Below are 12,055 nucleotides of genomic sequence, written 5' to 3' on the forward strand. Positions count from 1 at the left end.
ATCAACAAATTCAAGGTTAAATTCTAGTTTGGTCTGTCCAGTGTCTGCAGCAACAAAAAGCTGCTTCTTGAGTACTAAGATATTTATAGGACACTGAAGACATATTCTTTTTATTAACTGCATTTCAAGTTTTTTTATATTTGAATGTTTTACTTTAGATATTATGAGTAAAGTTAATTAAAAACGTTTGGTTAAAACCATTCTTACCATCCCGGTGAAAAAAACTCGTGCTCATGAATCAGTCTCTCAAGTGAATCACATTGAATTCCTTTTAATAAAAGGCATTTATAAACATCTATCTTATAAAATATGAACAGGAGTCACATGAAATGTTAACAGAACACTACAGGAACGTTATAAAAAGCATAAAGTAAAAACCACATGAACAACATGAACACTCCGGCCCGCTCCCGGCTTGAAAACCGGCCCAACACTGGCCCAACATCATCTCCATGACACACTGACCCAAAAATAGAGAAATCTTTATTCTTTCAACATTTGGAATCATCAGCTGAGCTGTGCTCAGGTTTTAACAAAATTGCATAGTTTCTTCCAGATTATTGCTTATTGATTATTGATTATTTTTAAGTGATAATGTGGATAATAATGAGACATTCAGAGAGCATCTCCGCAGTATGAAGCGTTACAAAGGTTACATCAACAACGTGATATCATCGCCGAACCACCGTCCTCATGACCAAAGAGAGTTGAAGAAGACAGAAAGGACAGAAAGAAAGATATTTAATGATTCCTCTGTCCGTCTCTTTGTCTACATCAGTATTTCAGTCCTTTGTCCTCCTCTTCCTCAGGAGTCATGGAAGATGGCGTTCAACTGGGCGTTCATCATCCGCTCATGGTGCGAGTGTCCTTCAAAGCCCATCAGCCCGTCCGCCTGCAGTTCACCACACCGCTGGTTGGTCCCCCCACCGCCGTAGATGGCAGTGTGTCCCCCAGCTCCTCCTCCCCCATAGTGCACGCTGAAGGAGAAACTCTTGTCGTAGTCGGCAGCTGCGACGACCTCGTGCTTGAAGGACGAGGAGAAGTTCCCATTGATGCTGAGTGGTGGGCTGAGGGGCGGGTCGAACGCCGGCCCATCCGAAACCAGGACCCCATCGAAGAAGGGCTCCAGGGGGCCGTATGGCTGACCTTTGACCTGGTGGAAGATGTGGGAGGGATCCATGGTGCCATAGGGTGGGCTGGGCAGGCCGGCTGTCAGCCCGGGGCTCTGGTAGGAGTAGTGTCCAGGATAGGCAGTTGTGCCGGCTGGGGGAAGGTGAGCCGGCAGGTCTGGTGTCTGCTCCGGCAGGAAAGTCCGAGGGTTCAGCTGCAGGCAGCCTGCCACCAGGTTAGTGGTTGGCTGAGACAGACCTGAGAACAGAGGGACAATTATCAGTCAATGCTGATCAACATATTAAATACTTAATAATTTCAATAACTAACTAACTGGTATTTCGAGGTCACTTCACATGGTCATTTCCCTTCATGTTTATTTCCTACAAACAGATTTCCTGCTGCTGTTACTTGATGCTGACCTTTGCAGAGCGCCTGGACGAAGCTCATGAGGTCGGGCGCTTTCCCGGAGCGCAGGATCTCACTCAGGGCCCAGATGTAGTTCTTGGCGAGGCGGAGCGTCTCGATCTTGGACAGTTTCTGAGTTTTAGAGTAACACGGGACGACTTTCCTCAGGCTCTCCAGAGCGTCGTTCAGCCCATGCATGCGATTCCTTTCCCGGGCGTTAGCTTTCATCCGACGGACCTTGAACCTGCAGAAACACATAGTGAATTCATTGTTAGCCCTGTTAGCAAGTAAAATCCTGGTAGTGATAATCTTCATTCAAGGTTCATGTGAGTGAAGCCGGCACGCCGTCGATTGCAGCTAAATAAATGCAACCGAGAGTAGAAAGCAAATTTTTATGCAGTGTATTTGTGCATCTTGGCATTACAGCCAAAAGCCCAGTGCAAGTGATGGAGGTAGTTCTTTGGGGTATAAGGGTGGTGTAGAGACAGAGTCCAGGGCAATAAAGTCCGTAAATCAATCTCTGCTACAGGTACAGTTTATTGCTCTGTGTCCATAACAACCGTTGAAGGCAGCTTTTAAATGTTTTATGAGTTTCCCGGAGCACTCGTTCAAAGCTGATGCACATGCACACCAGGGATTTAACCGTCTTTAAAACACGTTATAGCCCATTTTAAAAACCACAAGTATTGTGACTCATTGAAAACCTTTTAAATTGATATGGTGACCATTGTAGCAGTCGTTCATTTGGAGTCACGTTTCTATTTGCTCTGTTTTTGGTCTCCACCGACTCCTGAAGGAAATATCTGGATCTTTAGCTGCTAAACACTCACTTTGTTCTCCAGCGAGTTATTTTTATAGCTATTCTAAATGAAGCTATAGTCGCATGATGTTGCTGGTATTAAAATATAGATAATAGTGACTAAGAAGGTTTGTACAATGGATTTTATGGAGCTCACATGAAGAATATTTGCTCTTACAACAAAAGAAGAAAAACAAATCTGTCTCCTTCACCTCTGGATTCGAGCCTTCGTCATCTTCTTCCTCTTCGGCCCTCGCCTCTTGGGTTTGTTCTCACCATCTTCCTCCTCCTCCTCCTCCTCTTCCTCCTCATCATCGTCATCGTCTTCCTCATCCAGATGGTGGAGGTGATCGTCGTCCTCCTCCTCTTCCTCTCCTCCTCCTGGGCTGCGGAGCTCCTGCTGCTCCTCTGGCTCCACTGACCCCTGCTCCTCCTGCACAGACCTGGTCATGATGCTGATTCTCTGAGGAGCAGAAGAAATGTGTGTTCGTCAGAAAACAATGAACTCACAGAGAGAGAGAGTTTATGAACATAAAATAATATGCTTGTGAAATAGAGCACTGGTTAGGATTATTCAGAATGAGTTAGATCTTCAAAGGTGATTCTCCCAATGTCATATTTTTTCATATTTTGAGGAACAAGTGGAATTTACTTCTATACTTACATACGAGATGCAACAGCATCATTTCTACGCATGCAGAATATTTTAATGTTTGTTGTTAAATGAAAATAAATAATCACCAAACATTTTGCTTTTTGCTATTTGAGCCGTTTGTCTTAATTGTACAACAAATAAAAAACGCAGCAGAGTATATGACTGTGAGTATTTTAGTTATAACAGAAACTGTGTTACTTGTTTTTCAGTCTCCATTAATATATTGTATTAAATGTATCTGTATTATTAAAAGTTGTATTCCCATGAGATCAGACTCAGAATATTTGTATTAACCAGAATCAGCAGGTGTTTGAATAGATCTCTGAAAAGTACAAACAAATTGAAAACATCGAAGGGGATTGATGAAGATGGAATAAGCTTTTAAGAAAGAAAGAAAGAAAAAGCTTTTTAAACGATCGGTTCCCCAAATCAAATCAATATGAAATATTTATCAGCAGGCGCTCATTCTGATTTAAATAATTCAAACATTACCAAGTTTATCTTAATTCATGCGGCTCGTCAGTTCTCTTTGATGAGAACATTTCATTTTAATCAAATCAGTTCACGTGTGTGATTCCTCTTTTGTGTGTGCAGGGAAATTAAATATCCGCATTTTAATCAATTTGTTTCCAAGAAAAAACGCGACATTACAGAAAGGTGTACATTTTATTTATTTTAAATCAGTGATTGATTTTATAATTACTGAAAGTGTCGGAAAAATCCAGAACTTCGAGTTAAAACAGTTTCAAACTGTCCGGACGAAAACGGAAATCATTTTCCATTCAGTTTAGTTGTTAACTGATCAAATCTGCATCTTTAATCGTTTAAATTCAACATTATAATCTAGAATAATCTATTCAAACGATGACAATTTTAAAATAGCAAATGTTTTTACATTCACAATGTCAAAATGTATTTTTTGACAATATCTGACAGAGAGAAATAAAAACGGAGGTAAAAAAGACAAATGAAAAAAGAAAAATACAACGACAGGTGCGTACAGTTTATTCAAATGATAGGCTGTTAGAATAAGAATAAGAATAATTGACGCTATGTTGACAAATCAAATCTATTGATTCATCTCTGTTTCCCGCTGAATTGTCCCGTTAGAGAAACGACAGAGAGAGAGAGAGAGAGAGAGAGAGACAGGTGGAGGTGAGCGGACACAAAACGTTCAATTAAAAAAGCAACAGTTATCTAAATCAATCACAGTCAAAAGATTCCCTGGAATTACTATTTTTTTTAATATATAGAAGAGAAATACATTTTAGGACAAGTATTTGCTACAGCCGAGGTTACACTGACATTTAAAAATAAAAATACAAGACTTCAAGTAAAAAATACAAACTGAAAACAAAATAGAATTTGAAATAAGATTCTTTCTTACACCTGCTGATTCCGTCTTTACACGAGGTTTAACACATGATGATTAATTTGACATTAATGATCAGATGACAGAGAAACGAGGAGCCAATCACAGGAGCAGCTGATCAATGAGACATCTGTTATAAATCTGTTCAAAAATTTTAAACTTACTTGTGTTAATGAGTCCGTTAGATCGCGCGCATCCCGTGTGCTCTGTGCGCGTGTCCGTGCGTGATTGTGCGTGACCTGCTCTGAGCTTTCTGAGGGGTGTGCGTGGGATGCTGCTGCTTTTATACCTATCTCACACACAGACACACACACACACACAGACACACACACACACACACACAAACACACACACACACAGACACACACTGGAAGGAGGGTGGTAATTAGCATATCGGTGCTCCGCCCCCCCGGCACGCGCCATATGGTGCATACGTCATTAAAACGGTCCCGGGCATCACGTGACAAATCTTCCATTTGTATGAGCCAAAGAGTCTCTCTCTCTCTCTCTCTCTCTCTCTCTCTCTCTCTCTCTCTCTCTCTCTCTCTCTCTCTCTCTGAAAGAAAAGTTGACCATCTGTCCACACACACGCCTGCGCACACTCACACATGATTTGCTGTACATGACGCTCATATGATGATTTCTGGAGAAACCTGCGCGTGTGCAGGATCATGTTGTTGAAGGAGAAGAAGTGATGCTGATGATGCGGCTGTGGCTGATGATAGTCCGGACTCTTACTGACAAAAAGGCTAATCTGAGGTTGCTGGTGTCACGTAGGTAGAAACAAAGAATCCAGATCCGCTCCACCACCAGTTTAGCAACAATCTTTATCATGGTTGCATCATGACTCCCACAATCCAGAAATGAAGCCAAAACAAATGTTGCACAGTAGCGGTTGGTGATGGAGCTGCTCCAGCGAGGTCCCACATGTGCTTCGACCAATCATGTCAAACATGACGTTACACATTAGACATTTGTATGGCACCGAATTACGAGTTAAGACCAAACTTATCGAGAAAACAATGGCACTTGTATTGCAAAATATATAATTGTGGAATAATATCTGATACTTTATGGACTACCACTAACTCTACCACTTCCTATTGATTGTAGTTAAAACCCAACAAACACTATTTCCTGTCCACCATGGTTGACTGCACCATTTCTGATCCGCAGGAAAGACGCTGTGGACTTTGGACCAGACCGATCGCTATGGTGACAATGAACCGGTTGCTAGGATGTTACCAGGTAACATTGGAGGAGCTGTGTGTCTGTCCATCACTGTGGATCCTGGGACAGCTAATGGTTAACACAAAATCAATGTCTCTGGTGTTCACGTCAGGACTGATGAATATGAAACTGAAGAGTGGAAAGGAAATTAACTTTTTCTGTTTAAATACGTGTTTCTGTGTGAGGTTCTTTCCAGTTGTTAGAATAAGAGCACAGATAACAGATGAGATATTTGTCAAATGACCTTTTCTCTCTTTTTTTGCTGAGCAGGTGATGTTCCCTGGGTTTTCGAGCTGTTTCATATTAACCAGATTCATGAGAGACTGAATCAGACAGGAAATGTGCTGTAAAGGAAATACTGAAACTCTGTTTTTTGAAAGATTGTTAACGTACCATTGATTCTAAACACAGCCATGATGTTGGGATGGAATTTATAAATACTCAAACCAGTTTTAAAATTAAAATCTTCAGAAAAGTAAGATTTACAGAAAGGATTTCAGTATTACATACTTGATACTTTCATGTACTATGTTCCAAGTTTAGTTTTAGTGTATCAATCAATCAAATCAATAACATTTTATTTGTATAGCCCGTATTCACAAACACAATTTGTCTCATAGGGCTTCAACAAGGTGTGACATCCTCTGCTCTTCACCCTCAACAAGAGTAAGGAAAACCTTACAGCATTGGTTAGAGTAAACAGTATGAAGCATGATGGAAGGTAAATGAACTGAGGAATTATTGTCAGTAATGGTTGAGTATCTGAGGAGACATATTGTATATCGAGCAATCTTGTTGTAATCATAGTCCACGATCAGCTGCCACCACTATTAGGATACACCATCATAATCCGTCATCATGATCCACTGCTGCCATCAGGACCCACCATCAGCTGCCACCTCGATCATGGTCCACCACTACGATCAGATGCCAGCACGATACAAGATCCACCATTATGATCACAATCTCTGATTCGCGATCCACCATCATAATCCACAATGTGGCCACAGTCGTGGTCCTAGATCTGTGATCGATAAGGCACAGGGACTCCGGGGAAGAAGTCAAGTCAGTAACATGTATTGATGAGACATTAATTTATTTGATGTGATAAGGAAGGAGAAGAGGAAAGCAGTATAGCAGCATAACTAAGAGCAGATCTAAGACAAGTCTGGACCAGCTCTAACTATAAGCTTTATCATAAAGGAAGGTTTTAAGCCTACTCTAAAACAAAGAGAAGGTGTCTGCCTCCTGAACTGAAACTGGGAGATGATTCCACAGGAGAGGAACCTGATAGCTGAAAGCTCTGGCTCCGACTCTACTTCTCGATACTTTAGGGACAAGAAGTAAGCCTGAGTTCTGGGAGCACAGTGCTCTAGTAGGGTGATATGGTACTATGAGCTGTTTAGAGTCTGATGGTGCCATATTACTAAGAGCCTTGTAGGTGAGGAGGAGAATTTTAAATTCTATTCTCGATTTAACCGAAAGCCAATGTAGTGAAGCTAATACATGAGATATGAGGTCTCTTTTCCTGGTTCTTGTCAGGAAACGTGCTGAGGACTTGAGGACAACAGGACTTGTCTGATTTTTGAGATATTACGTAAATGAAAGAAGGCGGTCCTAGAAATTCGTTTTAAGCGAAAATCAAAGGACAAATTGGGATCAAAGATGAGTCCCAAATTCCTGAGTGTTTCATTGGAAGCAAGGGCAATATCATCTAACGCAGCTATATCATTAGATAATGTATCTCTAAGGTGTTTAGGGACAAATATTAGAACCTCTGTTTTATCTGTATACAGACAGGTAGATAGATACTTTATTAATCCCGGAAGAAATTCAAGTTAATCCCGAAGGAAATTCAATTAATATAAAATGTATTTAGCAGTTTCTATAGCAGGATAGTTATTCATGTTAATGAATTGAATGCATGTAATTCAGATGAGCGTAATATTAAAATTACATCCTTTAACATAAACAAAGATTAAAACTGTTTCTGTATTAAGAACTAAATGTCTCTAGACAGCTGGGTGAGAACTCCAGTAAAGGAAACATTAATATCCTCACTTTTCAATCAAAGCTGTAAATTGATAAGAAAGAGTGAGACAGTTACAATTAAACATTTCAATTCATCAACACATCCAAAAAAAAAATATTTCTACCAAAGAGCAGACAGAAACAAGGATGACAAGGCAGAAAGCTACTCGCTGATGAATATGAATTATTATTCTATACTGCAGCCAGTCTGTGTGTGTGTGTGTGTGTGTGTGTGTGTGTGTGTGTGTGTATGTGTGTGTGTGAGAAGGTCAGATTACCCTATTCATACGGAGAACTGTGCGCCCACTGAAAACTCACACTGATCTCCATAGAGACAAACAGAACTAAAATAAGCTGAGCTGGTTCGTCTCATTGAAAAATAATATTATAAAAAGATTGAGGAAGAAAGGATGATTAAAAGGCATTTGGAAAAAGATATCTGCAAGAAGAAGATGGATTTTAAATAAACAGGTTTAGCAGTGGTTGAAAACAAGTCTCTGTCTGATATGTCAAGATGTTAAGGGATATCAATACCAAAATTAAACTTCCCTTGTGATGCAATGTACTTTAATAGAAAGTCAGTCCCAAATCTTTAATTTGTTAAACCTGTTATATCATCTGGACCAACAGATAAACTGTGATACGCAGTTTAAAAGTGTTTGGTTGCCATCTATTGGTCAAATGTAGATACTGCAGGTAGATTTAAGGTCTTCCTAAATAAGGAGGCTACATTTTACACAGAGGGGCCAATTCCTGAATCAGTAAAATGCACTCATCCCTTGTTTACTGTTAGCTCCACAGCTTTGAGCATAACCACACATCAGTGAATCCATCCGTCCATTATCTATACCACTTAACCTTTGAGGGTCGCGAGGGGAGCTGGAGCCAAACCCAGCTGACGTCGTGCAAGAGGTGGGGTACACCCTGGAGCAGCATCAACATATCGCAGGGCTAATATACAGAGAAAACAACCATTCACTCTCTCATTCATTCATACTGTAAACCTCTGCTGAACCTAATCTGCATGTCTTTGGACTGTGGGCAGGAGCCAGAGGACTCGAACTGGGCCGTGCTGCCCATGAGTCATTTATCATGTTTGGAAATTTTTTCCTTGTTCAGGCACAATGTGAAGTTCAAAAAAAAGCTTTGAGAATAAATATGTTTAACAAATTGTCATATTTATTGTCAGTATTGTTAGTGAGTGACTGTATTTGACAACCTAAGGTGACCGGGCCTTTTCTGTCAGGGCTCCCTGAGACAATCTGTCAGTCCCTCCTCACCCTCCTCACCCTCCTCACCCTCGTAACTGTATAACACTTTAAGTCATCTTGTTTTTAATCTTTTCTCATCTGTGAAAATGTTTTTCATTTCTGGCTCTGCAGGCCCCACCCCCGGACTGGCCCCTGGACTCGCCCCCTGCGTGAACGCCTCAGGCGCGGTGTTGTGTAATGACTGCGGTGTAATTACACAGACCGTCCGAGAGGCGTCGCCGTTTCTCCGCTGCGGGCCGCCCAGGACACGCCTCCTCCGCCTCCACGCTGCCTCTGCTGCTGGTTTCAGGAAGCGGAAGCAGGAATGTTGGAGTGTTTTTAGAAAAGTTTGGAGACTCAGTCGGACACTTTAGTTGACCAGGACTCGAACAGCGGAGAAAACATGACGGTGAGTGTCTCAGAGCTCTGACTCTTCTCACAACAACCATCCGGGTGTTTCCTTCACTGCTGCAGGTGAAAGAGCTGCTGCTGTTTGGACACTTTTACCACCTCTGCTGTCAGTGGTGTCCTGCGTGTCCTGCGTGTCCTGCGTGTCCAACTAAACTGGATCAACAAGACACACTCTCGTGACACATGATTGTTTAAACAGCACTTCGTTTTTTATACCAGGAACCAGAATGAAAGTTTTTATTGGTGATGTTCTAACCGCAGAAGCTGAAGTGACATCTGACTTCAGTCCTGTCAGTGTCAGTGGTGGAGGATGTTGCAACCTATAGTTGTATCACTGTGTGGACATGACAGGTAAAAACACAAGGATCCATATATACTTTTATAGTGTTAGGAAAGATTCTCATTTTCAATACTATATGTTATATTACTGGGTACTTTTATCCATCAAAATACATTATTTATGTACCTGGTTGTAATTGTGATTATATGGTATTCATAGTCTGTATCCACTAAATAGTTTGTAATTTAAGTTTAAAAACATATATTTTTTAAATTCTCTTGTTTGTTGTGGAATAGAAATGCACATATTGCATGTAAATATACTTCCTTATAAGTAAAAGTGCTACATATTAATATTATGTAAATATTATGTGGAAAATGTAATTGAATATCAGAGTGACATACTGAATTCTTTGAGTTTATGATAATTATAGTACTTATAATTTGAATTTGTGTAACGCCTTTCAAGGTACCCAAGGCTGCTTTCTGGACTCAGGAAAAATATGAAGATTAAATTATAATAAGTAAATATTAGTAATTAATAATAAATAATGGTAGACTTGCAAGCTGGGGGCTAGAGAAAGTAGTGTTCAAACACCTTTGTGTTTTGAGGAATGCTATTTACTATATCTACAGCGTATTCTTTTATAACATTTAGTTTTTATAAATGTATAATTATTATTTAAGCAACAGCTAACGATAAAGCTTGAACTTTTTCTGGGTAGCTGCTAATTTTACAGCGCATCATACTTTAACAGATCTTCAAATGTTTTGTTTAAAGATTCTTAATTTGTAAAGCAACTCAAATTGAAAAATTGAATTATTCTAGTAAAATAGAGTTACCATAAATTTGTAATAAAGTAAGTTTAGTACTTACTTTCACTACTGCTTTTCCCCAGACCTCTGTTCTGCTTCTGGCATCATTAAACAGTTTGTGGTGACCATTGATCATGAATCAAGCAAAGACATAAAAAAGAATAAGTGGAGCCTTTGTTTAGTTCTTCCAGCTCAGTCCGGCAGTTTTCAATAACAGTGATGTAACGTGTGTGTGTGTGTGTGTGTGTGTGTGTGTGTGTGTGTGTGTGTGTGTGTCCCTCTTCCACACAACGATGTTCAACTGTATTTGCTGTGATCTTTGTCGGTGACGTGAAGGGTTCAAATGTCAGACCAGCTGGAGTGTTTGGCGTGTTCAGGCTCCAGAAGACAGTAACAGTGTGATTTCATTCATATCGCCCGTGACCTCTGAGTCTGGTTTGTGTCAGAACCGACAGGTTAACATACAGTCAGTAGGTCAGAGTGTCTCAGAGACCGTCCGTTTACAATGACACTGAACAGAGAAGAAAGAAAAGTCTGCATTTATACTGAAATAGTGCAGAGCTGCAGAAATAAGTCAATTCATTCATTTCGACAGAAAATGTACATAATAGTATAATAAAATGTATGATATCAAATGTTACTTGGTTCTGTCTTTTTCTGTTGGTCAGGCTGAAATATGTCAACAACTATCAGATGGATTGGCTCTAAGTTGTGTACAGAAATTCATGGTCCCCTGTGGCTGAATCTCTGTGTCTTCATTGAACACCTGACTTCTCCTCTAGTGCCACCTTGAGGTTATGCTGTTACTTGTACTATATATGTTGATTGGAGTGAAATATCTTAAAACAACGAATATACTAATAGAATTTGGGATATATAAATAATATAATCATGTTCCCCTCAGGATACCTTAGCATTTCATCATCATCGGCTCAAAGGATTAACTAATGATGAAATACCTGCAAGAGTGAAGAAATTCATTCGATCAGCCTCCTCTTTACTTTTTGTTTCGTGCTAATTAGCATCTGTTAATGTGATTGTGAACAGCGTAAACATTAAACCGGTTTTAACAGTAGCATGTTAGCATTTGGCTCAAAGCACTAATGCAAAGTACATTTCTGTTTTACAAAACAAGTCTGTACATCAGTGTTTAACAAAATCTGAGCCGGAAAGCCTCAGAGAACTTAGACGAAATAAAACCTAGTGTAAGATTAGCTCCATCATTTGCTGACTCCTTAAATAACCGAGCCCGACTTGAACACAGCTCTACAAAGTCTTTCTTTCAGTCTTTCTGAGTAGTTGATATTCAAAGACAGATTTTGGGTGAAGGATAAATTTAGAGGTGTGTGATCGTGACTCGCTGTTGTGTTATCAGGACTCACTTCCTGCACACTGCGTCTTTAAGTGAGTGTCTGCGTGTGTGTTTATTGTTGGTTGTTAGTTTCTTTTGCATTTTCAGGAGTAATCTAAAAATAAACCACCCCTCCCCCGCTCCCCCAGCTCCCCCGGCTCTCGCAGACAGGAAGTTGTTGTGTTCTTCATTCTAAACACTTGTTTCCTGTTTCACACGTTCTCATTTACATTTGACCGCACACTCCTCTTTTTGTCCCACTCTCATCCAGTCTCATCCTTTTCTCCATCTTTCACTGACTCATACTGCTCATACTATTCTCTGTACCTCTGCGCTTTAGCTT

General features: G+C 40.2%; 2 protein-coding genes across 5 annotated transcripts in view; one reads left to right on the forward strand and one right to left on the reverse strand.

Moving 5' to 3' along the window:
- Positions 1-255: 255 nt before the first annotated feature.
- neurod1 (neuronal differentiation 1) lies at positions 256-4,665 on the reverse strand. The gene is made up of 4 exons (XM_020104564.2): positions 4,509-4,665; positions 2,530-2,780; positions 1,533-1,762; positions 256-1,368 (listed from the first exon to the last, which is right to left on the reverse strand). The coding sequence occupies exons 2-4, from the start codon at positions 2,766-2,768 to the stop codon at positions 806-808; spliced, it is 1,032 nt and encodes a 343-aa protein (XP_019960123.1). The 5' UTR covers positions 2,769-2,780; positions 4,509-4,665; the 3' UTR covers positions 256-805.
- Positions 4,666-9,139: 4,474 nt separating this feature from the next.
- itprid2 (ITPR interacting domain containing 2) overlaps positions 9,140-12,055 on the forward strand; it is a 28,505-nt gene continuing 25,589 nt past the window's right edge. For 3 of the 4 annotated variants that reach the window (XM_069533717.1, XM_069533718.1, XM_069533719.1), the window contains exon 1: positions 9,140-9,264. The gene's annotated coding sequence lies outside the window, so the exon portion shown is untranslated. Of the gene's footprint in view, positions 9,265-9,527; positions 9,618-12,055 lie in introns of all 4 variants that reach the window. The other variant, XM_069533716.1, reaches the window with a different exon arrangement.

The sequence above is a fragment of the Paralichthys olivaceus genome, chromosome 10 (assembly GCF_024713975.1).
Source record: "Paralichthys olivaceus isolate ysfri-2021 chromosome 10, ASM2471397v2, whole genome shotgun sequence".
NCBI classification, from domain to species: Eukaryota; Metazoa; Chordata; class Actinopteri; order Pleuronectiformes; family Paralichthyidae; genus Paralichthys; species Paralichthys olivaceus.

What these genes read in the sequence shown, in the direction of transcription:
- neurod1 (XM_020104564.2), bottom strand. Translation starts at nt 2,768, where the DNA reads ATGACCAGGTCTGTGCAGGAGGAGCAGGGGTCAGTGGAGCCAGAGGAG. An exon ending in ACGAAGGCTCGAATCCAGAG is followed by an intron (nt 1,763 to 2,529) that starts GTGAAGGAGACA and finishes GTGTTTCTGCAG; the next exon opens with GTTCAAGGTCCGTCGGATGA. An exon ending in CGTCCAGGCGCTCTGCAAAG is followed by an intron (nt 1,369 to 1,532) that starts GTCAGCATCAAG and finishes CTCTGTTCTCAG; the next exon opens with GTCTGTCTCAGCCAACCACT.